At 36.2% G+C, this 27,714-nt stretch overlaps 1 protein-coding gene across 5 annotated transcripts in view; it reads left to right on the top strand.

The window, feature by feature from the left end:
• The window catches only part of ACVR1C (activin A receptor type 1C), a 140,745-nt gene that overhangs the window by 42,491 nt on the left and 70,540 nt on the right, over positions 1-27,714 (top strand). For 3 of the 5 annotated variants that reach the window (XM_082840904.1, XM_082840902.1, XM_082840903.1), the window contains exons 2-3: positions 5,400-5,630; positions 26,438-26,677. In XM_082840904.1, the coding sequence (XP_082697030.1) occupies positions 5,477-5,630; positions 26,438-26,677 (394 nt within the window). In that variant the 5' untranslated portion in view covers positions 5,400-5,476. Of the gene's footprint in view, positions 1-5,399; positions 5,631-9,299; positions 9,966-24,141; positions 24,965-26,437; positions 26,678-27,714 lie in introns of those variants that run through there. The other 2 variants (XM_082840906.1, XM_082840905.1) reach the window with 2 other exon arrangements.

The raw sequence follows: 27,714 nt of genomic DNA, 5'->3' as shown, positions 1-27,714 counted from the left end.
TACAGTATAATGGGAAAGTATAAAATAAAGAAATGTAAGTCTGACCTGTTGTCTGCTAACAACCAGTTTTATCCTGTCATAGAATATTCTAGTGTAATTGACTCAATAACATAATTTTTTTAAAAAAACAAAATATGAATGCATGTCTCGTCTCTAATGGCAACCTATGTTTTAATTGGTAACACTAGGGATCTATGTTCAGTCTTGCATTTCTCATTTCCCACCAATCCACTATGTGCAAGACTGAATACGTTTGTAGGTTGTGTCTTAGATATACATCTTAGGTTCGTTTTACTTTGCTGTTTGTTCTCTGTCAGTGCTACAGTACAGCCAATTGACCTGGAATAAATGAGGACATTTAGCAATTGTTTGAAGCCATTATCATCAACAAATCCTCAGTTTTGTCAGTGTTTTCCATCATGCAAGATTTAAAGTAAATGTGTCACTTAACTATGTCTTAACTGTATCACTTTGGTCTGTATTATTCTTCTGATTGGTACCTTTTACTTTAAATTGAAGGATTTTTTTTTTTTTTTTTTTTTTTTTTGCAGTACACAGGCCTCTCACTGTTGTGGCCTCTCCCGTTGCGGAGCACAGGCTCTGGACTCACAGGCTCAGTGGCCATGGCTCACGGGCCAGCCGCTCCGCGGCATGTGGGATCTTCCCAGACCGGGGCACGAACCCGTGTCCCCTGCATCGGCAGGTGGACTCTCAACCGCTGCGCCACCAGGGAAGCCCTGTAATCATTTTTATAAGGAGCTAGTAATGCTTCCAAGAGAAAGTATCAGATTATGTACTTAGAAACTTACGCTTAATACAAAACTTAAACAAACTGAAAGGTAAGATTATTTATACTAGATGTTAGGCACAGGATATTGACTTTTATTTGACCGCTTGTCTCAGAAAATATGTAGGCAGAATTTGTTTAAAAAGATAATTAGGACAATAAAGATCAAAATATCAAGTGTCCATTGTTAAGTAATTATTAATTTCTTTTTGCTTTATTAGAATTAAATTTTATTCTAAAAATAAAATAGTTTCTTGTATATAAAATCTAAATTTTATAATAAGTTATATTTTATTCACCATTGCTAGAAACTGGTGAGGTGTGAGGATGGTTTCTGTCCCCATCTTTTTTTTGTTTTAATATCAGCTTTGGTAGGATAGAGACAACACTGTTTGAGTAGTCTGATGACTGCCACATAAATTCAGTCACTTGATCTTTTTGAGCCTCATTTCATTATCTGTAAAATGGAGAGAGTGGCAGCTAATTCCCACGGCTGCACTGGGAATTATACGCAACGATAAGCACACATGAAGCTAACATATGTTTAGTTATTGAGTACTTTATGGTTGTCTCCACTCATTGGACCCCATATCCCTTAGTTACTTGCCTTGATTTCCAGGCTAGGCTTCTCATGGAAATAGAAAATTCAAGGAGACTCTGATGAAGAGTCTAGTAACAAATGGTTTGAGACTATGTGTCAGGAGAGTTATTCTTCCCAACTTCAGCCCCTTAAAATATGAGATTGAAGAATAACCACAGTGGGGTAGGTTTTTGAATTGTAAAAGAATTTTCCATATTTTTAAATTTCCATAAGTTGTAAACTCATAAAGTTGTAAAATGTTGGCACTCTATGAGACTTCAGGATTTCTAGACCCACTGCCCTTCCCCTGGTTAATTTCCCATTTTTCAGAGGAAGGCACTGAAGCCCTATAAGGTTAAATATCTTCTCCAAAGCCAATCAACAAGTGAGTGACAGAGCCAGGACTGGAAACTTGGTCTTTTCCTGAAATCTTTATCTGTACTATCACAAGACCACCCTTCTTTGTGACCACTGGGGAGCTAGCCTGGACCATTAAAAGAATAAGAGCATTCAACTCACTCAGCCATGCAGAAAGAGATGAATTTCTTTGTTATGCTTTTTATTTTTATTCTTTATTGGAGTATAATTGCTTTACAATGTTGTGTCAGTTTCTGCTGTACAATGAAGTGAATCAGCTATATGTATACCTATATCCCCTCCCTCTTGGATCTCCCTCCCACCACCTCCCCCATCCCACCCATCTAGGTCGTCACAGAGCACCAAACTGAGCTTCCTGTTCTTTATAGCATGTTCCTGTTAGCTATCTGTTTTATGTAAGGTAGTGTATATATGTCAATCCTAATCTCCCAATTCATCCCACCCTCCCCTTCCCCCACTGTGTCCACTTGTCCATTCTCTACATCTACGTCTCTATTCCTGCTCTGCAAATAGGTTCATCTGTACCATTTTTCTAGATTCCACATATATGCATTAATATCTGGTATTTGTTTTTCTCTTTCTGGCTTACTTCACTGTATGACAGACTCTAGGTCCATCCACATCTCTCCAAAGACCCAATTTCGTTCCTTCAAATGGCTGAGTAATATTCCATTGTATATATGTACCACATCTTCTTTATCCGTTCATCTATCATTGGACATTTAGTTGTTTCCATGTCCTGGCTATTGTAAATAGTGCTGCAATGAACATTGGGTACATGTGTCATTTTTAATTATGGTTTTCTCAGGGTATATGCCCAGTAGTGGGATTTCTGGGTCATATGGTAGTTCTATTTTTAGTTTTTTAAGGAACCTCCATACTCTTCTCCATAGTGGCTGTATCAATTTACATTCCCACCAACAGTGCAAAAGGGTTCCCTTTTCTCCACACCCTCTTCAGCATTTATTGTTTGTAGATTTTTTGATGATGGCCATTCTGACCCATGTGAGGTGATACCTTATTGTAGTTTTGATTTGCATTTCTATAACAATTAGTGATATTGAGCATCTTTTCATGTGCCTCTTGGTCAACTGTATGTCTTCTTTGGTGAAATGTCTATTTAGGTCTTCTGGCCATTTTTTAATTGGGTTATTTGTTTTTTGATATTGAGCTCCATGAGCTGTTTGTATATTTTGGAGATTAATCCTTTGTCCATTGCTTCATTTGCAAATATTTTCTCTCATTCTGAGGGTTGTCTTTTCATCTTGTTTATGGTTTCCTTTGCTGTGCAAAAGCTTTTAAGTTTCATTAGGTCCCATTTGTGTATTTTTGTTTCTATTTTCATTACTCTAGGAGGTGGGTCAAAAAAGATCTTGCTGTGGTTTATGTCAAAGAGTATTTTTCCTATGTTTTCCTCTAAGAGTTTTAAGCCCAGAGATAAACCCACACACATATGGTCACCTAATTTATGACAAAGGAAGCAAGAATATACAATGGAGAAAGGACAGCCTCTTCAATAAGTGGCTCTGGGAAAACTGGACAGCTGCATGTAAAAAATGAAATTATAACACTAGCTAACACCATACACAAAAATAAGCTCAAAATGGATTAAAGACCTAAGTTTAAGACTGGACACTGTAAAACTCTTAGAGGAAAACATAGGAAAAACACTCTTTGTTATGCTTTTTAAATGGTCTGTGTACATTAGTTCATTCAGTCTTTCTTTATGGATTACAAATGTATTTCGATTGTTTCATAGGACCACCAGCTTTAACTCCTCCAGTAAAAGAAGACAGAGTCACTAATATTTACATAGTAATTCCTATGAGCCAGGCATTATTCTTAGGACTTTATGTAGATTAACTATTTTATTCTCCATAATGACACCGTGAGGAGGTATATCTCACCTTTCATATAAAGGTGTGGAAGCACAGAGGAGCCAAGTAATAGCCAAGATTATTACCAGGATTTGAAGGCTTTTGTCAGATTTGAATCAGAAGATGCTAGAGAGAGGGAGATTCCACTGTCAGAAGATGCCTGGGTGGGTGGATCTTTATTATATGAGCTCTCTTTTATGCAAGGAGAGTGACTTAAAACGTTTCCAAATTACCTAGATTTTATATATCTAGCTCTACTGAGTCCCAATCAGTCTACATTATTAGGTTCTACCATAGCACATTAATATCAACAAAAGATTATATTTATTTATATTGATAACCACTAGAATAAATAGAAGAGTAAGCTATTATACTTGATCCAATGTTGATAAAAAATGGTATTTTATTTCATGATTGTAAGTCCCTTAGCATGTAGTAATAAAAATGTTTGTAGGGATGGTATTTTGCTGTGCAAGAACAATTATCAAAAGAAGAGGTAATTTCTATTGATCACTATGTGGTTTGTTCTTTCTTACACATGCAGTTATATAGGAATATTATCTATATTGCTTACATTGGTATTTGAAGTTGAGTACAAAAATGGCCATTTCTGTATCAAATATTTTACAGGCATAAAATCTGCTCCAATTTGAGTAATTAGCAATTTAAAGACTTTACTTTGAGAAAAAACTTATTGTATGGAAAAACGTTGGACATTCAGAAATTGCAGGGTGCTGTTACGATTTAACAAAACCTTCATTAAAGTAATGATACAAAAGGCTTATTCAGCATTGTTCTATTTTAAAATAATTTAAATAAAATTTGAATAAATTACTCACAACCACTGGATTATTCCAGTGGTTGACGTGATGACAGATATTTAATGTCAGAACAGAAGTGCTCTACCACTTTGAACATGTGAGTTAACGTGGGGGGTGTGTGTATATGTGTGTGTGTGTTTATTAAGTAGGGAATGTTGAGAAAACTTGAGAAGAAAACAGATTAATTTAGCAAACTCTAATTTTTGAAAGTTTTATTGATGCGAATATATTAAATTCTATGATTGATTTGTTTTGCTCTACTGAATAGATGTGTTCATTAAAGAAAATTGCCTGAAGGTCATGGTCTATGTTCAAATGACTCTCATTCTGAGATGTATTCTTTAGTGAAGAGGGGGAAGTATAATGGCTCATCAATGCCTTAAAGGTAACTGTGACAATACAATAATGTTAAAGAATCACAGAAAATAAATGTGAAGAGTCACACTATTTTTTAAAGCTGTAAATATCTATGGTTAGGTTTGTGTTTAGCACATTCACTTAACAGTTTAAAGGAGAAATTGTAAATGAACAGAATACACTGGACTGTTCAGTTACTCAGCTCCTGTAACAACACTTATGTTCTACAAGTGATGCTGGACAGCGCCCCTAGGTTGCTGTGTTACTGTATCCTAGCATTTCATAGGAGCTATTGATTTAGGAAAGAGCTGGTTGAGCTTAAAAAGGAGGGATTTACACCATGGATTAGAAAATTGTTTCAAAATATAGTAGCAACTGAATAAATTGCTTGTAAAAATATAAGCAATAGTAAATGATGATTGGGCAACCCTTTTGATAAAACACATTGCCGAGAGGGAGTAACAGCTTTAGCATGTGTGTCTATCTAGTACTATTTAAACCCTGTCTCAATCTTCATAAAGATTGAATTTCGCTATTCAAGTATTATGAAATAAATTTGCATTATAGCTTCCTAAAGCTTTTTGTCTTACCTTTTCCAGGTTTGAAGTGTGTTTGTCTTTTGTGTGACTCTTCAAACTTTACCTGCCAAACAGAAGGAGCATGTTGGGCTTCCGTTATGTTAACCAACGGAAAGGAACAGGTGATCAAGTCCTGTGTCTCTCTCCCAGAATTAAATGCGCAAGTCTTCTGTCATAGTTCCAACAATGTTACCAAAACGGAATGCTGCTTCACAGATTTTTGCAACAACATAACTCTGCACCTTCCGACAGGTAAAGGGTTTATCTTTGTTCATGCCAAATTTAATTGTACTCTTGGAAAGTTATATACACATGATAGAAATCAAACTGTTTTATGTTTCTTTAAATAAGAAAATCTGTTTTACGGTTCTCTCTCTCCCTTTTTTTGTTTTTGGTAAAATTCTCTAGAGCCTAGTTGAGATTGATTTTTTAAAAATTGTGCAAGACTGTCAAAACATTGACAACAGCATAACAATTTTGAAGAAATCTGTACACATGAGTTGTATTTTTTGAAGTGATTAATGAACCTAAAGTAAAATATAAATTTTTATGGATTCTCTTAAAGGAAAGAAATTAAAATGTATACCAATAAAAAAGAAGAGAAAAAAGAGCAAAACAAAAATAGTAGATTGCCAACTTTTATGGAGACAGAATCTTTTTTTCATAGGTAACTTCTGCATATCTTCTTTGCCCACACTCAAGTGAGAGCACTCATTAACAGAAGACAGATAGAATGGAATTTGACCCTTCATTATTGTGCAAATATATTCTTGCCTTTCCCCCAATTTCATGGAGTTTTATCCTAGTTTACAAGGTACAAAAATCTTAATCTGGCCTTTTATCAATAATCTGGAGTCTGAAATTTTGGGGGCTAGTAAGGGGCAAGTAATTCAAATTAAAAACTAATTTGTGACATGAAAATGTCCTGCTTGTAGATTTTCTTTAGTACGTTAATATCTATACACAAATACATATTCTTCCTCACAAATGAACATTTACATGTACTGTTATCCAATCTCAGATGTTCATATATCACCATATTCTAATATAGTATTTTTAACCTATTATTATTATTATTTTTAATAAATTAACTGCTCTCCCCCTTTTTTACTGGAGAACATTTACTTTATGCAAAAACTTGACATTACTTCTACAAATGAAAAACCAATTTACTTGCCATAAATGAAAGGTAACTACGTAAATAAACAAACAAATGTACTGACTGCATTACAGTTAGGTATTTTGTATTTTCTTTTTGTTTAAAAGAGAAGACAGTGGTGTTAAAGACATACTAACATGAAATGAGTCCTTTTGATACATAATCAGAAAAACTAAGAGAACTAGAGGAGAAATTCTTGTGTGATTCAATGTTATTTAGTATCATGTTGGTTTACCACTCCAATTAATCTCAAGAACCCTTAAAAATCATTTCATGAACCACCCCTAATACTTGTCCCATTCTTTGAGAAACACTACTCTGAAGCATTATCCTATATGTTACGACCTCAGAAGTCATACTTGGCATATTTCATCCCCCAAAGCTACTAGGAGTCTTTGATTTTAGACCACAGTTATTTTGTCTCAGATTCCATAGACTTCCTTGGTTTGATAGTGATCTGGTATCTATTCTGATACCAGAAATTTTCTTTCCTTATATATTCTCCCCTGATTTTGGTGGACCAGAGAACCCTAAAATGAAGGTCCCCTATATTTGATGCTGGTCTTCCCATGACAAGATCCAAAAGATTAAGGAGGGGAAGGAAAGTCTCCATATTAGGCTGTGGCAATGACCTCTTTAATGTGTCTTCTTAATAAAGAATTATCCATAAGACCATGTTCTGCCAGTCAGTATGGGTACAAGACAGTACTTTGACTGCAACAAAAAGTCTTGGAGGACAAAATGTTTCACACGCAGTTGGGCAAATTAAAGGTGCTTAGCGCAGCTAGGATGTGGGTCCTTCCCAGCCCAACTCTAAACTCTGTCTAACTACTGAGATGCCTATGATCTACCTTCAAGTCCACTTGGGAACCAGACTTTCTTTTTTAAAAATCAATTTTATTGAGGTATAATTTGGATATAATAAAATGCACACATCTTAAGTGCACAGTTTGATGTGTCTTGACACATACATTTGTGTAACTGCCACAACATTTCCGTTACCTCAAAATGTTCTCAGTCAATCGCCACTTTCACCAGGGCCGGGAAACTGATCTATTTTCTAATAGCTGTAGATTAATTTTTACTGGAGTTTCACATAAAAGGAGTCCTATGGAAGATATAATTTTGCACTTGGCTTCTTTCACTCAGCATGTTTTTGAGATTTATTCATGAAGTTGGGTATATCAGCAGCTTGTTTCCTTTTTACTGCTGGGTAATATCCCACTGTATGTTTTGTTATTTTTACGTTTTCATCCACAATGGATATTCAGGTTGTTTTCATTTGGGGGCTGTTATTAACAAAGCTGCAATGAACAATTGAGTACAAGTCTTTGGAGATATGTTACCTTTCTCTTGAGAAAATACCTAAGAGTGGAATTGAATGGTCAAATAATAACTATATGTTTAATTTATAAATCTAATCTCCCAAATAGTTTTCACACTGCTTATACCATTTTATGTTCCCAATAGAAATGTATGATAGTTCCATTTGATCCATATTTTTGTCAGCACTTGGTATAATCAGTCTTTTTAATTTTGGCCATTCAAGTGATTGTATAGTGGTATTTCATTGTGGTTTTAATTTGCATTTCCCTAATGATGATCAATTATTTTTTTCTTGTGCACATTGGACATTTGTGTTTCTTTCTTTATAAAGTGTCAAATATTTTGCATATTAAAAAAACTGGGTTATCTTCTTATGGTTGAATTTAAGAGTTCTTTATATATTCTGAATACAAGTCCTTTATCAGATATGTATATTATGCCTATTTTCTCTCATTCTGTGGATTGACATTTTGCTTCCTTGAAGGTGTCTTTTGCAGAGTAGAAGATCAAAATTTGATGAAGTATATTTTATCTTTTTAAAAATTATTAATGGTTCATATATTTCATGTCCTGAGAAGTCTTTATCTATCCAAAGGTCATAAATATTTTCTTTTATGTTTTCTTGTAGAAATTTTAACATTTCAGCTTTTACATTTAGGTCTAAGTTCAATTTAAATTTAATTTTTGTTATTATGTGAGGTTAGGTGGAGTTTTATTTTTTCCACATGTATATGAAGTTGTTCCTAGCATCATTTGTGGAAAAATCTATCCTTTCAATTACTTTGACCCTTTGAATTAAAATAAAGTGACCATGTATATGTGGGTATATTTCTGGCCTCTATATGTCTATACTTATGTCACTATCAAACTTTTCTTGATTATTGTAGCCTTATAGTAAGTATTAAAATCAGGTCGTATGACCCCTCCAACTTTGTTCTTTTTCAAAATTGATTTGGCTATTCTAAGTCCTTTGAATTTCCATTTAAATTTTGGAATTGGTTTGACAATTTTCACAAAAATATGATGATGAAATTTTTATTAGATTGAGTTGAATATGGATTATTTGGAGAAAATAGTCATGTTAATAATATTAACTCTTTTGATCCATGAACATAGTATGTTTTTCCATTTATTTAGTTTTTCTTCAGTTACTCTTAGTGTATTGTAGCTATCAGAAAACAGGTCTTATACATATTTCCTTGAATTTATCCCTAAGTATTGCATGTTTTTAGATGCTACTATAAATGGTATTTTTAATATATCAATTTCTAAATGTTAACTGCCAGTATATGAAAATAAAATTAATTTTGTATATTGACCTTATATCCTGTAAGCTTGTGAAAATAGCATATTAGTTCTAATAGCTTTTTTAAAAATTCTTTGGCATTTTCTACATACAGAATAATCTGTGAGTACAGACAGTTTTACATCTTCCATTCTGATCTCTATACATTTTATTTCTTTTTCTTGTTTTTTTTGCACTGGCTAGGATCACTAATATGATGATGAGTAGGCGTGGTTAAAGATCCTTGCCTTTTTCCTGGTTCTAGGAGGAGTGCACTCACTCTTTTACCATTAAATATGAAGTTTTTTTTGTAGATCCCTGTTATCAACTGAGGAAATTTGCTTTTATTGCTAGTTTTGGGAAAGTCTTTTTTAAAATCATGAATGAATATTAACATTTTTCAAGTATTTTCATGGATTTATTAAGATTATAACATGACTTTTCTTCTTTAGTCTACTGATATGATGGATTATCTTAATTGACTTTCAAAGATTGCTTATAACAGGGAAGGTATGTATTATCTAGCCAGTTAATTAATATGTCTACAAAAAATGTTATGTGACATTTAATTGATATCAAATTTCTTTACATAAACTAAAAATTTGTTTCTTTTAGTGACATGGGTATGGTAAATTGACATTGAATTGAGTAGGATTGCATATGCAGTCATCTTGTGTTAGGTTGTTCTCTCTGTGAGGCAGCACTGAATGGTTATTAGCTGTGTTTGGAACAGCAGCTGTTGGAGAGGAGTTGGGAACCTCTAGGCTGAGCTGTGATATAGCCAGTGCCAAGAACTCTGCTGTTTTTGTGTCATCAGGTGAGTGTGATTGATATCCCCTGCTCTGCCTAGTAGGAATTTATCAATTTCAAATGTGATCACATGTATATGAAATATATAAAAGCACTCTGAAAAGTAGACAGTGTGATATTTCCACAGTACTTAATCCTCTGCATCACATTCATGGGTAAAATGATAGAAGAAAAGGTTGAGAGGTGACCAGAACAGGTTGGAGAAACTCTGGGACTTCCCTTTTCAGTTTCAGCTGAAAGCTAAGTGGATCCTTCCCTTTTGGCTCTTTCATTCATCACCCCAGATTGTGGTGTCATTTCTGGCTAACTGACTTCATGTAGGTACAGTAACCCACTCTTGTCATGTTTCAGCTGGCTCTTTTCCGTCCTTAGGTCCTTTTGTGATGATTGGGCTCTTGCTTTGTTTCTTTGTGACAAACTTCCTACCTTGAATACATCTCGTGCCTTTTTTCTCCCCCCTTCCTCTCCCTGATGATGTCCTAGTAACTCAGCAACTGGAGATCTGTAGGCACAAACTCTTGCCCTCCTAAAAATCCTCTTAAGTGTTTGATTCTAATTCTTAAAACCTTAGACTAGTGGCTTTCATACAGCTTTCCATTGTGGCACACAGAAAGAAATACATTTTATATAATTTCCCCCAACCCACATGCACACGCATCTGAAACAAGAATTTCACAAAATATTCTTACCCATAAAATGTACAAGGTACTCTGTGCTCTTTCATGAAGTAAAAATGCTGATCAGACCCCATAAGTTGTTTACATATTTACAGTTTAAGAGAGACTGCTTATATTTAAAATGTGGTAATTTTAAATGCAGCAAGGACATTTATTATTTTAATTAACTAGCTCAACAAACTATTAAGAATCTGGTTACTATTTTAATTTACAATGTTTTTCTTTTAAGTGGCCTTTTAAAACCTTCTTACCCATTCATTTATAATACTAAATTGGATTAAAGTTGAATTAATTCAGATCATTGTAAGCAGGATTTGATTTAGATCACATTAAATTTGATCACTTGCCCTTAAAAAAAAGTACTTCCTTGCTTCACATTGCATGTGGGTTTAATTTTCAGGAGTTAATTTTTTTGATAGAAGTAATTTTATAGTTTAGTAGAAATATAACATTAGAAAAATTGCTCGTTTCCCTGAAGCTTATTGTAGTAGATATCTTTGATGTCACTGGAGTGACCTTCCAAGTTCAACTATTATCACAAATATTTAGAGGGCTTTTTTCTAAGTAAACTTGAAAGGCGAAAACCATTTCCAAAAACAGGCATGTATTTGACTAGTGCTTGGAGCTCATGTCTCTACTAATAGTAAACATGTTATTTTCATTATACGAACATACTGAATATTTAAATAATACAATTAATATAGGCTATGCAAATCAGTTAAGCAAGAGAAACATATGTATTTTATGTAGTGTAACCTAATTTCTTATTACTGTTTATTTCTAGACCAGATAAAAATAGCTCTTTTAAACTCCAAAAATATCTGCCCACCTTTCTGGATTCTACTTGTCTTTCCCTGACTCCAGTGACTTTAGATCTAGTACTCTCAGGCTTCAGTAAATTTCCTGCACAGTAACTCATGCAGATTGACCACTCACAGCTTCCTCTGAAATTAGGAGAGAAGCCACTTTGGTGGGAAAAATTCACCTCAAAAATAAATGATGTTTTCTTAGCTCTTCAAGAGCATTTCCATTTCAATAAAAAAAGGACTTATTTACCCAAATTAGTGTGTACTTTTGGGGTGGAGGATGGGGAGGGGGATTGTTTTCAGGGTAAACAAACAAATAATAAGTGAAAAAGTTCCATTCTTTTGGAAAATGTTCCAAAAGATGCTTGGGGTGTGTGTCCCTGTAATGGGTTCTGTCTGTGAGCCCTCTAATAAGTTCTCACAGTTTCTTTACTGGTTTTGTGTAAGTTGGGCCTTCTGTATCTATTCTTCAAGCTTCTTAAACTGTTTTCCCTATATTTTCTAATATTTGAGTCTCTGATAATTAATTAATAATATCTACAGCTTCTATGAGTTTGAATCTGCTGACTCATATTCTGGGTGGCTACCTTCCTTGCGTGTTTTTTAATTTTTGATTGTGAGTTCATGTTTTGAGAATCATATCTGGAGGAAACTTTTGATGCCTGTATTTAAAATATGTTCCTCCAGAGGAGATTTATATTAGCTACTGCCAGGTATCTGGAAGTGCTACCAACTCCAACCCATTCAGTGTTTTGATTACGGTTTTTTTGGCCAACATATAGCATGAATTCTGGCTCTAAGCCTGCCTATATAGATGCACACTTATGGTGAGGACCTCTCAGAGAGGTTTTTTTTTGCTCTACCCAAAGTCAAGGTTGAGACAGACAAATAGATGAATATACACCCTGTCTCTCTCTGCAGAAATTTTCTATTTTGTTTTATTTTTAATGTAATGCCATTCATATTTGACTGATTTATACCAGGATCTCTGATCTGACCTTTCACAATTTCAGGAACCATGTTTTATTTCCTGATCTTGTTATACAATCTGATAAATTAAGCACTGAACTACCAAGAACTGGCAGATGCCTCCAGGGTAAATGGCAGTCCCAGTGCTCAGATACCTCCTGGGATTTGCATTTTATTTTTGGCTGCTGAGCAATTCATTTATTTTCCTCCCAGGTTAATCATATAATAGAAAAAAGAGTTTTTCATTTATATTTTATTCAGCACTTTTGTGTGTGCTGTACCAAGAAGGGCTCTGTGGACATCTAAAGTGTAACTTGGCAGAAGTGGAAACTCCAGGATGGTTTATTTTTGAAATGATGCTGGCATAATTATCTATCCATCTGGAAGAAAACAGGGCTGTACCACAGTGTCATACCATATACAAAAATAAATTACAGCTTGATTAAATATCTAATTGTGAAACATAAAACAATTTAAATGTCAGAGGAAAATTTAGGGAAAAAAAGGGTTTTTATGACTTTACAGTATGGAAGCTGTTTTTAAGTAAGACAGGAAATCCAATTGCTGTAAAAGGAAAAGACAGATATAATTGACTACATGCAAACTAAAATAAAAATGAATAATAAAAGATAACATAAATAAAACCAAGATAATGAAATATGGGATAGAAATATTTGTAGCATATATGACTGGAAAAAAAATAACTATTTAAAAGATAAAGAGCCTCTGTGTATGTGTGTGTGTGCATGTGCACGTGCCTGTGTACATGGCAAGGGAGAGAGTGGAAAGAGAGAGGAGGAGAGGGGGTGCTAAATGAAAAAATGGGCAAAAAACACACATGGAAATTTTACAGAAGAGAATCTTCAAAGTGGTAAAGTATTGAAAAGATGTTCAACAAAACTAATAGCTGGGGAGATGCAAATTAAAACAACATACTATTATTTTCCACCCACTGGATTGGTAAAAGGTAAAGGAGGATGTTTTCAACTAAAAGTATCAGAAACTTAGATAATATCTTAACTAGTGAGGGAGTTCACAGCCTCAGCATGACAAGAAATCTGGAAGTAGGTTCTTTCTATGATTTGTTAACAAAGAGACTCAACAGTGTCAACAGCCTACTTCCAGTTTTCTTTTTATGTGAATTGGTGAACACCATTATTGTTTAAGACATTATTATCTAACTTTCTGATACTCTTATCTGGTACATTTTTTTCCTCATGTGTATCTGCTTTTTCTAACAAGGGAAATGTTGGGTTTTGCTATTAACAATCTCAAGATTCAGGGAAGACAAAAGTAAAACATCATGATTTGCTCAGATTGGGTCGTCTAATAGAAACTGCCACGTTTAGCAGAATTATCAAAGGTCTCTTTCCTTATTGCAAGTTTAAACCAGACGTAAATACATCTCCTTCTAACCCCAGGGAGGAGGCTTGGGTTTATTACTAAGCAGAACAGGGGAAAAAAAGAAATAATGACAAGCAACAACTTTAAAACAAACCAAAAACCTTATTCTTGAGAAGCTGTGGACATAGCATAGCCATCACATGGATTTTAAACCTGAGTTTCCATTGTCTGAGTGGTACTCTCCAGAAGAAAAACTTTTTTAAAGTATACCCAGACTAATAGTGTCCCCAGTTGCCTGCCAGAAGAAAGTTCAAACTCTCTGGAGGAAGGCACTTTAATATTAGGTCTCAAAGAGACACAACAAACACTTTTTCAAGGACATGAGAAGTACATAATGAAGAACAAGCACTCCAAGCTTACAGGGGTTCAGAACAGCATGAGCATGAGCCAATAGAAGAGAGCACAAAGTTTCATATATTGGAATTATCAGACAATAATTATAGAGTAGCTATTCTATGTTTAAAGAAACAAAAGGCAAATTTGAAAACATTTGTTAGAGAATAGGAAATTATAAAACAATGCCCTAGCAGATCTGAACAATATTGAAAAAAATTTTTTAAATTAAAGATACAATAACAAAAATTAGAAACTTAATGTATAGGTTTAACAACAATTTGTATAACAACAACTGAAGAGAGAATTAGGGATCTGAAATATGGGTCAGAAGAAGCCATTTTCAGTAATAAAGAAAATACATAATGGAAAATATGGAAGAGAGGGTGACAAATAGAGGAAAGTATAAGGAGGTTTGATATGTGCTTTTACATATACCATGCATATATTACATTAATAAAAATGCTGACATATTACTAGCAGGCAAAATTAACTTCAATGAAAAAAATTACTAGAGTTAAAAAGTTCACTTTTTAATGATTAAAGTTTCAATTTACAAGATTCTTTTTTTTTTTAAATTATTTTAAATTTATTTTTGGCTGCATCAGCTCTAGTTGCGGTACACAGGATCTTCGTTGAGGCATACAGGATCTTTCGTTGTGGTGCGTGGGCTCCTCACTGTGGCACACAGGCTTCTCTCCAGTTATGGCATGCAGGTTTTCTCTTCTCTAGTTGTGGCGCATGGGCTCCGTGGCGCGAGGATTCCAGAGTGTGTGGGCTCTGTAGTTTGAGGCACGCAGGCTCTCTAGTTGAGGTGCGTGAGCTCAGTAGTTGTGGCACGCGGGCTTAGTTGTCCCGCAGCACGTGGGATCTTAGTTCCCTCACCAGGGATCAAACCTGTGTCCCCTGCATTGCAAGGCAGATTCTTTACCACTGGACCACCAGGGAAAGTCCCTACCAGGGATTCTTAATAAATTTAAATTTCTGTGTACTTAAGAATATGGTCTCAGACTTTCCTGGTGGCACGGTGGTTAAAAATACACCTGCCAATGCAGGGGACACAGGTTTGATCCGTGGTCCAGGAAGACCCCACATGACGTGGAGCAACTAAGCCTGTGCACCACAGCTACTGAACCTGTGCTCTAGAGCCTGTGAGCCACAACTACTGAGCCCATGCGCCAAACTACTGAAGCCCGCATGATCTAGGGCCCACGTGCCACAACTACTAAGCCTGCATGCTGCAACTACTGAAGCCCACGTGCCTAGAGCCCATGCTCTGCAACAAGAGAAGCCACCACAATGAGAAGCCTGCACACCACGAGGAATAGTAGTCCCCACTCGCCGCAACTAGAGAAAGCCCGTGTGTGGCAACGAAGACCCAACGCAGCCAAAAAAAAAAGAAAAAAAAGAAAAAAGAATATGGCCTCAAAAATAAAGCAAATATTTACAGATCTATAAGGAGAAATAAAGAAGTCCATGATCTCAGAAGGAGATTCACCACTGTCTTGGTAATTGATAGAATAAGTAGATTTTTTTTAAAAAACCAGTGAGACTACATAAGGTTGAAACAACATGATTTATGAGCAACCTAATTTTTAGAAAATTATAATGTAAATTGTAATAGTCTTATGACGTATCTGTAAGGAAAATTTCAAAGCCCAAGACGTTCTACCACAAAATTCTGCTAAATTTCCAGGAACAGATAACTGTGTAACTGTTACACAAACTCCTCCAAAACATGGACAAAGAAGAAACACTCCTTAACCTATTTTATGCATAACCTTGATATCAAAACCCAACAAAGACAGTATGTAAAAAAGAAATTACAAGCCATTCTCATTTATGAGCATATATGTAAGTATCCCAACTTTAACCTGTAACAATACAGGAAAAGGGATTCTGGGAAGCACAGTACAAGGAAAAATGATTATTTGCCAAATCAGGATAATGATTACCCTGGAGGTTGGGAAAGGATATGATCATGTTGGGTATCTCCGAGTGGGGGAACAGGTAGTGGGTAAGGGGGCTGGTGATCCATGGGGGTTTATAATTATTTTTATGCTCAGTGTATATGTTGTATGCACTTTTCTGTATATTTATTATATTTCACAACAAAAGGAAAACAAAACATCAAGTTTCAAAGTAACTTTTTTTGGCCACACCGCGCAGCACGAGGGATCTTAGCTCCCCGACCAAAGATCAAACCCGCACCCCCTGCATTAGAAACACAGAGTCTTAACAGCTGCACCACCAGGGAACTCCCAAAGTAACTTTTGAGTATGGATAAATTTATGAAAATTACACATTCTCTTAACATCCGGAGTTGATATCGGAGAGCTAACCGGCTGAGGACATTACTTAATTCTTTCTTTATAAATTTTTATACTGTTTGTTTTGTTGCAAATGTGTTCTTTTTCTAATGAAAAAATCTAATGGATCAAAGTTTGCTAAGACTATAAATGTTTCAAAGACATCTAGTTTCCTCCAATACCCATTTAGTAGCAGAACCTAGACTTAGCTAGGTGTATGGCTTTCCTACCAACTGACAGTATTTTCAGCTACTCTTACTGGTAGGTGTGGCGTAAGTTGTGGCTAATGAGTAGACTGGCAGTGTTTTGGAGAACTTCTGAGAAGACTCATTTAAAACAGAACTGGCACCTTATATGCCATCCTCCATCATGCTGCCTGGATGTAAAGGATGGAGTTTAGCAGCTGCCTTGGACTACATGATAGGGATGGAAACAAGGGAGATGAAAGGACCCTGACCAAAAACTACATGGAACCAACCTGCTGACATTGGACTCTCCATCTTCAAATTTCTTTTACGTGAAAGAGAAAATGAAACTTCTGTATAGTTTCCTCTGTCATTAGTAGCTAAATCTAATTCTAATGAACATAGAAACAGCAAAACAAGTCATTGAGAGTTCTACCTGCTTATTGGTTGTACCTGACCCACAGAACAGGTTTCATTTGATCTACATAGTTTCTGGGAGAAAAGAGTGAGTTTCTTTATAATATTAAACATTGAGTCAGTATAAAACTCCAGACATCTGGCTTATCTTGAAAAAATCAGAAGCTTTGGCATTCTTGAAGTTGGCTGTAGCAGAAGTGACTGATTTCCTTATTGGGCATGAGCTTTCCTTGTTCATTCATTCACTCATTCAATACCTATTGAACTTATATCCACTGGCCTAGAGTTCCTACTATCAGTAGTTTAGTATATTTTCTATTTTAATATAGTTGAGTTATTCTGTTTAATATAATTTTATGTCTGACTTTCCTTTCTTACTATTAAAACATGTCTTTCCTATGTGAAGGAATCACATTTTGTTGCTTGTTTCTTTCATAGTGGGTTGCATTGTGATTTGTAACAAATGATTTCTGGTGACTCTAGGTGACATCGGAGACATGCTCCGAGAAATAGTGGTGATGTCAAATAGCATCAAGAACATTCTAAAATTGTCTATGAAAGTTCATCGAGGATAAGGTCAGGAAACCTGGGCTAGAGAAGCCTCTTATTTATAGGGTTAATTTTTATAGGAACTGCTATTTGGTTTATGCGTGCACTAATTACCACCCTTCATATGGAAATAGAGTATTCAATAAAAACATTCAAGTTCTGGGTATCTTTGTTCCCATTTTGCTACCAAAACATACAGTGACTGAAAGGGTAAGTGTAATAATAATTTCTGATTTTTTCTTTTGGAGTTCAATACACTATTTTAATACTATTGTATTTTTGACTAATTCAAATAATTAGTTTCAATAAAGAAAATACATGCACAACATTAAAATGTGGGTACTTTCCTAATTAACCTCAGTACAATTTTCACCTTCCTGTTCTCAATTGTGTAAAGAAAAAAAGAACAATTTCTTATTTATATCAGCTAGGGTAGATGAACAATGCATATTGTTAGGCACATGTCTAAATTAGACTTTAAGGCAAACTGAAGGATTACATTTGAAGGAAGATAAAATGTGAAAACATTAGAATTGAATTTATCAAAATTAATCATTTTAAAGCGTGCTATAATTATAAAAATTTGCAGGCTCAGATAGTGAATATTATTCTTTGGGGAGCTGAAAAGTCTTGCTATCTTAATCCCTTTAAAAAATCCATTGTTGTCTCAACTTTTATGGTTTTCTATTTTAAATGTAAATTTATTGCTCTAGGCAGTGTAAGGTGATATCAACATGCTGAGAAATACTCATGGGACCCCTTGTGGAATTGTTCTGCCACCACATGAACAAATCCATTTGTAGCTCATTCTCTGAGGATTCCCCACACACCTGACAGGTGTGCCAGACAGGGATTTTTTTTCCCCATAAGCTGAAAGATGCTATGATTTTTACATTTTGAAAAGTCTATGAAATATAAGCATACAAAAAGTCAAACTTGTACTTTAAATGTTTAATATAGGAAGCATTTCTTGTCTCAAGGAACAAGTACACTGATTTTAATTATGAAATTTTGTTCATAGGAATTAATAGGAAATTGAAAGTAAAATTTATAATCAATTCTAAATTGAGGATTTTACACTATGTAAGCCCTTCTCTTCTCAGTTACATAAATACTATTACCTGTTTACTCAAATATTTTTCATGTGATTATCATATACAGGATGTTGAACTGGGTCAAAATATCATTATCTCATGTCAGTCTTTTCCAAATGGACAAGCTGCTTTGTGTGAATGTGTTAGCTGAGGGAGAAATTCTATTAGCGCAAACTTTAGGACAGAGAAGTGTAACTTTTCCTTGTCATCAATATTTTCAAGAGCCTTCTTTGAACAACGCCCTCAGCTATGAGATAAGGTGCTTCTTCCAAGGAACTTTCATTTTTCTTAAGTAAAAGTTTGGCTTAAAAAAATATTAAAATATTCTTTGAGTAATTACTATCTAATTTCTTTATAGATATGTATCATTCAAGAATACACACTACTATATATAAAATAGATAATCAACAAAGACCTACTGTATAGCACAGGGAACTCTACTCAATACTCTGTAATAACCTGTATGGGAAAAGAATCTGAAAAAGAATAGATATATGAGTATGTATAACTAAATCACTTTGCTGTACACCTGAAACTAACACAACATGGTAAATCAACTCTACTCCAATATAAAATAAAAAATTAAATAAATAAAAAAAGGATATGTGTTTTGATGACAGATTAAGAAACTGATCTCTGGTGCGTGCCCTAGAATTAAGAAAAACTGCGAAGCCGATTTGAATTCTTCCTACATTGTATTAATCTCACCTCTGCTTGAGTCAGAGTTCTTCCTACCCCTTATGCCAAAGATTATACTCTTCAATCTAACATTCTTATTTCCTTAATATATAAAATCATTGTTAGTTTTAAATTCAGGTGCTGGTGGACAAAAGAAGATTTGAGGCTTCTCAGTGTTCCTCCCAGAAAACTGGCAGCACAAGGGGAACTAGCTAGGAAATATTTTGATGTGGGGTGCTGTCTGCCTGTTACACATGCATGAACTCAGGCCAGATGTAGACCTTGTATACTAGTAGCCATTTATAGATTGATCACTGAATGACGGAATGGCCCATCAATACCTCATCTGATATGGTTAAAAGGCAGAAGTAATTCTCATGTTATTTCTGTCACTGTCATGGCTCAGTTGAATCTCTAGATTAGAAAATATTCTGCCATTGTTCAGTACTTGAGGTTCATGTTGATCAGAAACAACCTGTTTGACATGATTATTCTCACTCTGTGAAGAAGGGGGACCATTTGCTTCCCCCTATAGTGAAGCATGTTGGAGGGATCTAATCAAATTAACTTCTAACTGCATTTTTCTTGGTGACATTTATAAATATAAGGGTCACCGTGAAGAAGTAGAAGGCTAGGACAAGCTCTCATGGGTGGTGGTGGAGGGCTCCCTGTAATCAGGAGTAAAGAATTACATGGAAATATTAGACAAATAAAACTGCATTTGTGACTTAACTCCTTGGACCCGTTCTACATCCCATGTGTGTGCTTCACACATGTAAAGTTTTAGTTACACATTCTCTATACTAGACTGATTCATCATGAATGGAACTCTTCATCATGATCTTTTTCTTATCTGCCACATCTCTCGCTCCTACATAAAGTTTTCTCCGTATTTTTACCAGCCAAATTGCTTTGGAATTGTACCCTAGATAGTAGATTTTAAATTCCACAAAGATGTGGACTCTGCTCCACTCTCTGCTCCCCATCCCAGAGAGTTGTTCTCAGTGCAGTATTATACACACCAATCCATTTGGTTCCAGGTTTTGAACCAATTTAGTAAAGCAACCAATTAGAAATGTATTTTCATTACCATCAGGCAAATGTTTGAGATAATGGTACCCATATTTCTGGGTGCTTTGAAATGGCAGGTAAAGGAGAAGATTTGGGAGATTTCTTGTTGCTTAACATGTCACTCTGTTTTTGACAAAAGAAATCATTCCTGTTGAGCTAATTAGCAAGGTAGCTTTGAATATCTTAGAGGTAATGTATTTCTTTTTCCTGTTTCAGCTGCACTTATTATTTCCACACTTTCCCCCCAGAAACCTTTGAACTAAACAAAAGGCTCTTTAACTGAAGTCAGAGGTCATAGAAGTTTATAGGGTAGGTAGATGGACTGTACATCACCATGTCATTCAGTTGTTCCTAGTGGCATTTCTTCTGGTGCCAGGACAGAAACAGACCTATCAGAAAGCATCTCGAGCTACACTGTCTTTTTGGTTGCTTTATTCTGAGAACATTTCAAAGCCACAAGCTGGAGAAACAAATGCTTCCCTTTTCCTGGGGTGGGCGGGGGGCAGGCGGGTGGTAGGGAGGCAGTTGAAGACTTGATATTTATACATTCATGGATTCAACCTTGCAATAATAGCATCTTTTTGCTTGGGGAAAACTTTTGATAAAACAAATAGGAGTGGTTCAATGCTAAATTAGTTTGTGGTTTCTTTAGGGGTGCTTTGGACCCTCTTAAATTTAGGTAGCTACTTGCTATAGCAACTTTTGGGAAGGAAGCACTAACCTTGAAATGATTCATAAAAATTCACTTCGTCTGGATGAAGACCTCTGTTTTCTTTGCTCAGATTTGTTTTTAAACAGCTGTCCAGCCAGTATATATCTTTTCAGTCACTACATCCTCATTTTCTGTACATCGCTCCATTGTAATATATCAGTTTCTAGTCAGTTGAATGCCATTCAAATACAGTGAAGAAATATACCTTTAAGTTGAACACAAATATACTACAGAATTTTTGTGTTATTTGAAGGCACTGATCAAGTCCACATCTCTCCTCAGTTCTAAGGCATCTCCTCCTATTAGCATATACTAAAGAAATACAAATTAATTAATATGAAGGTCATATAAATCTCATAAACATCAATAATTTTTCATACTTTTAATAAAGAAAGAGAAAAGGTCAGCAGGGGAAGAAACATGGAGATCATGCCCACATTTTCTCATCTTTTTCTTTTCATCTTGAGAAGTTTGCCTCCCCAAAGCCAGAAATAGGAGGTGACGAGGAGGTAACAGGAACTGTCCTGGGAGAAGCTGAGGCATCTAAACTGGTTCTGAACTGTATTTGGGCAGGAGTAACCACCACTGCTTTCACAATCACTAGTTCCACTCCTGTCTCTAGGGAAAGCTGCAAATTCACAAAAATAGTTTAAAAAAATTTCTCCTTTCTTTCCTTTTTTCTTCCTTCCTTCCTCCCTCCTTCCTTCCTCCTTTTTTCCTCTCCTTTTTTTTTGTTCTTACCTTCTTACAGTCTTTTGCCTTTTGTATGATTCCCTCCAGCTGCCCAGAATCTTCCACCTCATACATTCCCTTCTTCCTGGCTTGTTAATACCTCCTTCCCCTGCGTCATCTTGGTTCAATGGACTGCAGAACTTATATAGGGGAAACTTTTGTAAGCTAGACTCTCATCCATGTGGGCTAGTGTTTGTCTCTTTTTTCCCAACCTCTTCTATTTAATTTACTAGAGAGTGAAATAACTAGAGTTAGCAATGCAGCACTCCCAGACCTCACTTTTGGGATTAACGTATGCCACCATGGAGCTGCTTATTCCGTGGAGATATCACCTCAGTTGACATGGTCTCAAAATTTGGAAATTATCAAATAATAAAAGTTCTCCTGGGACTTCCCTGGCAGTGCAGTGGTTAAGAATCCGCCTGCCAATGTAGGGGACATGGGTTTGATCCCTGGTCCAGGAAGATCCCACATGCCACGGAGCAACTAAGCCCGTGCGCCACAACTACTAAGCCTGTGCTCTAGAGCCTGCGAGCCACAACTACTGAGCACACATGCTGCAACTACTGAAACCCGCATGCCTAGAGCCCTGCTCTGCAACAAGAGTAGCCACTGCAATGAGAAGCCCACGCACCACAATTAAGAGTAGCCCCTGCTTGCTGCAACTAGAGAAAACCTGTGCACAGCAATGAAGACCCAATGCAGACAAAAAAATAAAAATAAATAAAATAAAATTATAGAAATGGAAAAAATATTTAAAAAAGCAAAAAACAAAGAAAAGAGTTTTCCTATGATCAAGAATGTAAAATCTGGGGCTTCCCTGGTGGCGCAGTGGTTGAGAGTCCGCCTGCCGATGCAGGGGACACGGGTTCGTGCCCCGGTCCGGGAAGATCCCACATGCTGCGGAGCGGCTAGGCCCGTGAGCCATGGCTGCTGAGCCTGCGCATCCGGAGCCTGTGCTCCGCAACGGGAGAGGCCACAACGGTGAGAGGCCCGTATACCGCAAACACAAAAACAAACAAAACAAAAAAGAATGTAAAATCTGTTGGGAAAATTAATATTTTCATCCGAGATGACTTATTAAAATGTATTCTTAACTGAACTACTGTCTTTTTCTACCATGACTTATTGGGTGTAGACCACAGTTTTCTTCATTTGTCTCCTGTAGAGATTACAATCAACATTTGGTTTAGAAGATAGTTTTACAAATGTTTGCCTTAAAAATTGCTCAGTGCTTAAGGAGCTCTTTCTGGATGGTGTTGCTAGCCTTTTTCTAGCTGAGTCATCTTTTTTTTCTTACTAACTCGTTTCAGTAAATTGTTCACAAAAGTAGAAACATTGCCCATCTGTAATAAACATCCCTGAGAGCAGTAGCCATCACCAGAGCCGTGCACTTTTATAGATATTATTCTATTTTCAGGCTTGCTGACCTTTCGCCTCTTTATTGGTTGCCATAGTGATGATTTGAGCTCTGCTTAATAGAGCTTTACTAAAATGAAGACAATCAATAGCTTTTTAACAGTAATGTTTATATTAATAGTTCCTAATAACATGTATCAAAATAAAATTTAGCCATATAAATGTATCCAATAGTGGAGTTTTATTTTTAAGAACATGTTTAGGTACATGTTTATGTAAGTTGCAAATGGTTAAGTACATTCTGTGGCTTTCTTAGAATTCCTGGAATACCTTTGTGAGGACATAAAAATATGGATGCAACTTGAAATGTAGATTTGAAAGATTATTATGAAGTGGATTATAAAACTTTTTTATAACAGCAAACTTCAGAAGTGCAACTTCCATGGTTAATGATTTCTCATTCAAAGTCAAGTCTGAGATCTCTTGTAGCACCTTGTCCTAAGAACACTCAAGGCCAAGCTGTCCTCATATGCACCTGTACAACTTCTAATGATTTCAGAGGAATCCTGCAACACTCAGGAGAAGGAAAGTTGGTGATCTGCCAAAATTCACCTGACAAAGTAGAAGAGCATGAAATATGTTTGTTTCCAAAGTTCACTTAACAGTTTTAAATATTTTACTCATTGGTAGTAGATAGACTACTATTCTTAGGCTTATAGTGAAACTTTTATGGACACATCTTTGAGGAATTTGATTCTTTTTCCTTTAGAATTAAATAATATTTGTTTTCAAATTATGTTCACATATTCTGGTTAACATGTTGTAAGTAAAATTCAAGTACATTTAGTATAATAAGCTCTCCTGGGTTGTCATTACCAAGAAGGAAGTCTGACTTAATTCCTCCTCTCATTAAGAACTAGCATATGTTTTTTGGAAGAAATCAGATAATAAATAAGTGAATCTATGATGTGCCAGGTGGTGATAGGATCCAGGAAGTTAAATAAAACAGGACAAGGGTATAGAGAGTAAATGGGGAGTGAGAAGGAAGTACTATTTTAGATAGAGTTGTCAGCCAAAACCATCATCTCTGCCTGCATTATTGCATCAGGCTTCTAATTGGGTTGTAGGTATTTTCCAGGTAAACATCCTCGCCACAAACATTTTTGCAGCAAACAGTTTTTGCCATATAACTAATTGGCCGTAAGGTAATTTTGCCATGAAAGATGAAATAATCGGTTGACAGTTTGGTTTCATTTCTCCATTGATGGAGTACTCCTATTTTTATATTAGATAAATCTTAGCCCTCATAATGGTCTCTACAGTGATGAGTAGATGTGGTGATCTTAAAATACTGCATGATAACAATTATATCGACTTGATAGAAAAGACAGTAATAAATAAGAGAATGTAAAGCCAGATTGCATACGATACTAGAAAATGATAACATATTGGTTTTCAAATCCTTCGGTGATTTGAAGGTGCAGAGTTGAACCCACATTTCCCATGCAACTTTGGAATGTCTATCAGTAGACGTGTGACAATTTGCCAAGAACAAACAACAGCATAGAGGTTTTCGTGAAGCAATACAAAGCTCAGTTTCAAGTATGCATCCGAGCATTTGGAAACTGATACCTCTCTTAATTAAGGAAGAAATTTTAGCGAAAACGTGTGATGCTGAATGAGGAGACGAATCAACAAGCAAAAACAAAAGGTATAAAATACTATGAACGAAAGACTTGGAAGACAAGTACTTAGGTACAACTCATTAAATAAAATTAGTTATTTATGCAGTATCACCATGAATTTCTTACACATTTTACATGTATTCAAATATTTTGTATTTCACTATAAAGTCTTTTAAATTTTGTTATTCATTTTTCACTGTTTCATTGTTTCCTTTTTTTTTTTTTTTTTTTTTGCGGTACGTGGGCCTCTCACTGTTGTGGCCTCTCCTGTTGTGGAGCAACAGGCTCCAGACACACAGGCTCAGCAGCCACGGCTCACGGGCCCAGCCGCTCTGAGGCATATGGGATCTTCCCGGACCGGGGCACGAACCCATGTCCCCTGCATCGGCAGGCGCACTCTCAACCACTGCGCCACCAGGAAGCCCCATTGTTTCCTTTTTAATGTCACTTTTATTTTTTGTTATTTTATCTTTTACAGCAGAATTGCCTTATGGCCAAGTAGTTATTCAGCAAAAATGTTTGCGGCAAAAATGCTTACCATGAAAATACCAGATACATTGTAATTGGTTTCTTAGCTCTTACTTTGTGCCCCTAGTGTCTGTTCACACAGTGGTCACTCAAGATATGTTAGATCCTATCTTTTGCCTGTTCAGAACCCTGTGCCAGCTTCCACTTGGAATATAATTCACAGTCCTTTTAGCCTTCAAGACCCCACATGATCTTTTTCTTTTTGACCTCCCTGACCCCATTTCCTTCTACCTTTCTCCTCATTTACTGCACTTGAGGCAAAGATTTTTCCTGAACACTCCAAGTAGGTCTCCACCTCAGGGCACCTTGCACTTGCTTTCCTTCTGCTGGGAACATGCTTCCCTGAGATACTTCTCTTGTAGCTCCCTGCCCCCTCCTCAGAGTGGCCTTCTGTGACCAGTCTCTCTACAGTAGTGTCCCACCATCACTTTGTCTCTTTGTTCTGTTTTCTTTTTCTTCATAACACTTATGATCTCTTGCTTTTGTATTACATACCCATCTGTGGTTGTATGAGAACATAAGCACCACAGAGCAAGGATTTGGGCTCTCTCACTCACTGCTATATTTCCATCACCTGGAATAGTGGCAGCATATTGCAAGAGCTCAGTAATTATCTGTGGCTAAAAGAATGAATGTGTCTTAAGGATGGATTGCTGAAAAATGGGGAGAAAATAGTAACAAAATGTCAAATGGTTTGGAGGTTTTAAAAAGGATCGCAGGTGCTAGTGCTTTCCATGATCCTAATTCTATCTTCCATTGTCACCTAGCAGAACGGAACTGCAACTGCAACCTCACCTCAACTCCCTTTCCCCGCCTTCGCTTTTATCATAGAGAGTCTTCACCAACTAACATGAGTGCATACTGTGTAGCTGCACATTATAGATGTAAAATTTTGGTGATCGCATTTCCAATTTCTAAAATACTTAACGTGGGTTAACATATGGTCCTGTTCTTTCTTTTTTTGATTACAGCATCACCAAATGCCCCAAAACTCGGACCCATGGAGCTGACCATTATTATTACTGTGCCAGTTTGCCTCCTGTCCATAGCTTCACTGCTGACAGTATGGGCATGCCAAGGTCGACTGTGCACCTACAGAAAGAAAAAGAGACCAAACGTGGAGGAGCCCCTTTCTGAGTGCAATCTGGTCAATGCTGGGAAAACTCTAAAAGATCTGATTTACGATGTGACTGCCTCTGGCTCTGGCTCTGGTATGTACCTATTGTTCATTTTTCAGTAAGAAAAACTCTACTTAAAAATAACACCCATTTTAACAAGAAAGGGCCCGAATATTCTTAATTCCATTGTTTAAAATGCTTGATATGGTACATTCTGGCATGGAAACTCCTTTCAGGATTTGATGAAGAGTAAAAACTGTCCTGGCCTAAAGAATGAAGTCTTCTCAATTGCTTTTTGTGCCTTTAGGTGTTCAGATTCTCATTTTCACATGCCTTCAGAATTTATTTCTGAAGCCAGAAAGAGTTTTTTTTCTCTGCCCTCTTCCACATTATGGTTAGTAATAATCATGGTTGCCGTCTTGGTCACATTTCATGGGCACAGAATAGTTACGGGGCTTAAGCAGTTGAGTTCTGGGGAAAACATATTAGTTATGCAAAGTAGCGTTCTTTGCTTGTGATTATAAAGGTCTTTGGAATCGGTCCCCTGGGATCAAGAATGTGGTCTTAAAGCATAGAAACGGAAGATGAAAGGGAGCAGCACAGCATTCCTGGGCTGGCTTGTGCTCCTAAGGTTATATGACAACTCTTTCCCTCTTTAATGGAACTTCAGAACCCCTGATGAAGCAGTTCAAAATGCCAGGCTGTATTATGGCTTAAATGAGCCTTTCTCATAGCACAAAGCATCTGAGGGCTTTTTGTGTTTCCGGTGACAGAAGAGCGTTGACCCCCGACCCACATCCCGTAATAACAAACTCCCTAAAATGGCAGGGGACTCCCAACTTTCATGTATAATTCCAGAAATCCTGTCAGCATGTGGTGTTGCAGAAACGTGAACGAGGGTAAGCCTAATTGAGTCATTTCAGGCACCCCTGCATCCCATCTTGCTTTGGAAAGATCATTAAGGATGATTACCCCAAACAGATTTTGAGGAACTCCCTTGCCCATGGCCTTTGGGAGTGTCCAGGCAGGCACAATTAACAAGGGCAGGTGACAGAGGGTTGGTAGCATCTATGTGGGCATCCATATTTAACAAGAAGCAGCTTTGGACTCAGAAGTATTTATCAGAAAAG

The sequence above is a fragment of the Leucopleurus acutus genome (assembly GCF_964270905.1).
Source record: "Leucopleurus acutus genome assembly, chromosome: 6".
NCBI lineage: Eukaryota > Metazoa > Chordata > Mammalia > Artiodactyla > Delphinidae > Leucopleurus > Leucopleurus acutus.
Note: the sequence above shows the minus strand (reverse complement) of the source record. Positions and strands in the feature narration are given on the sequence as shown.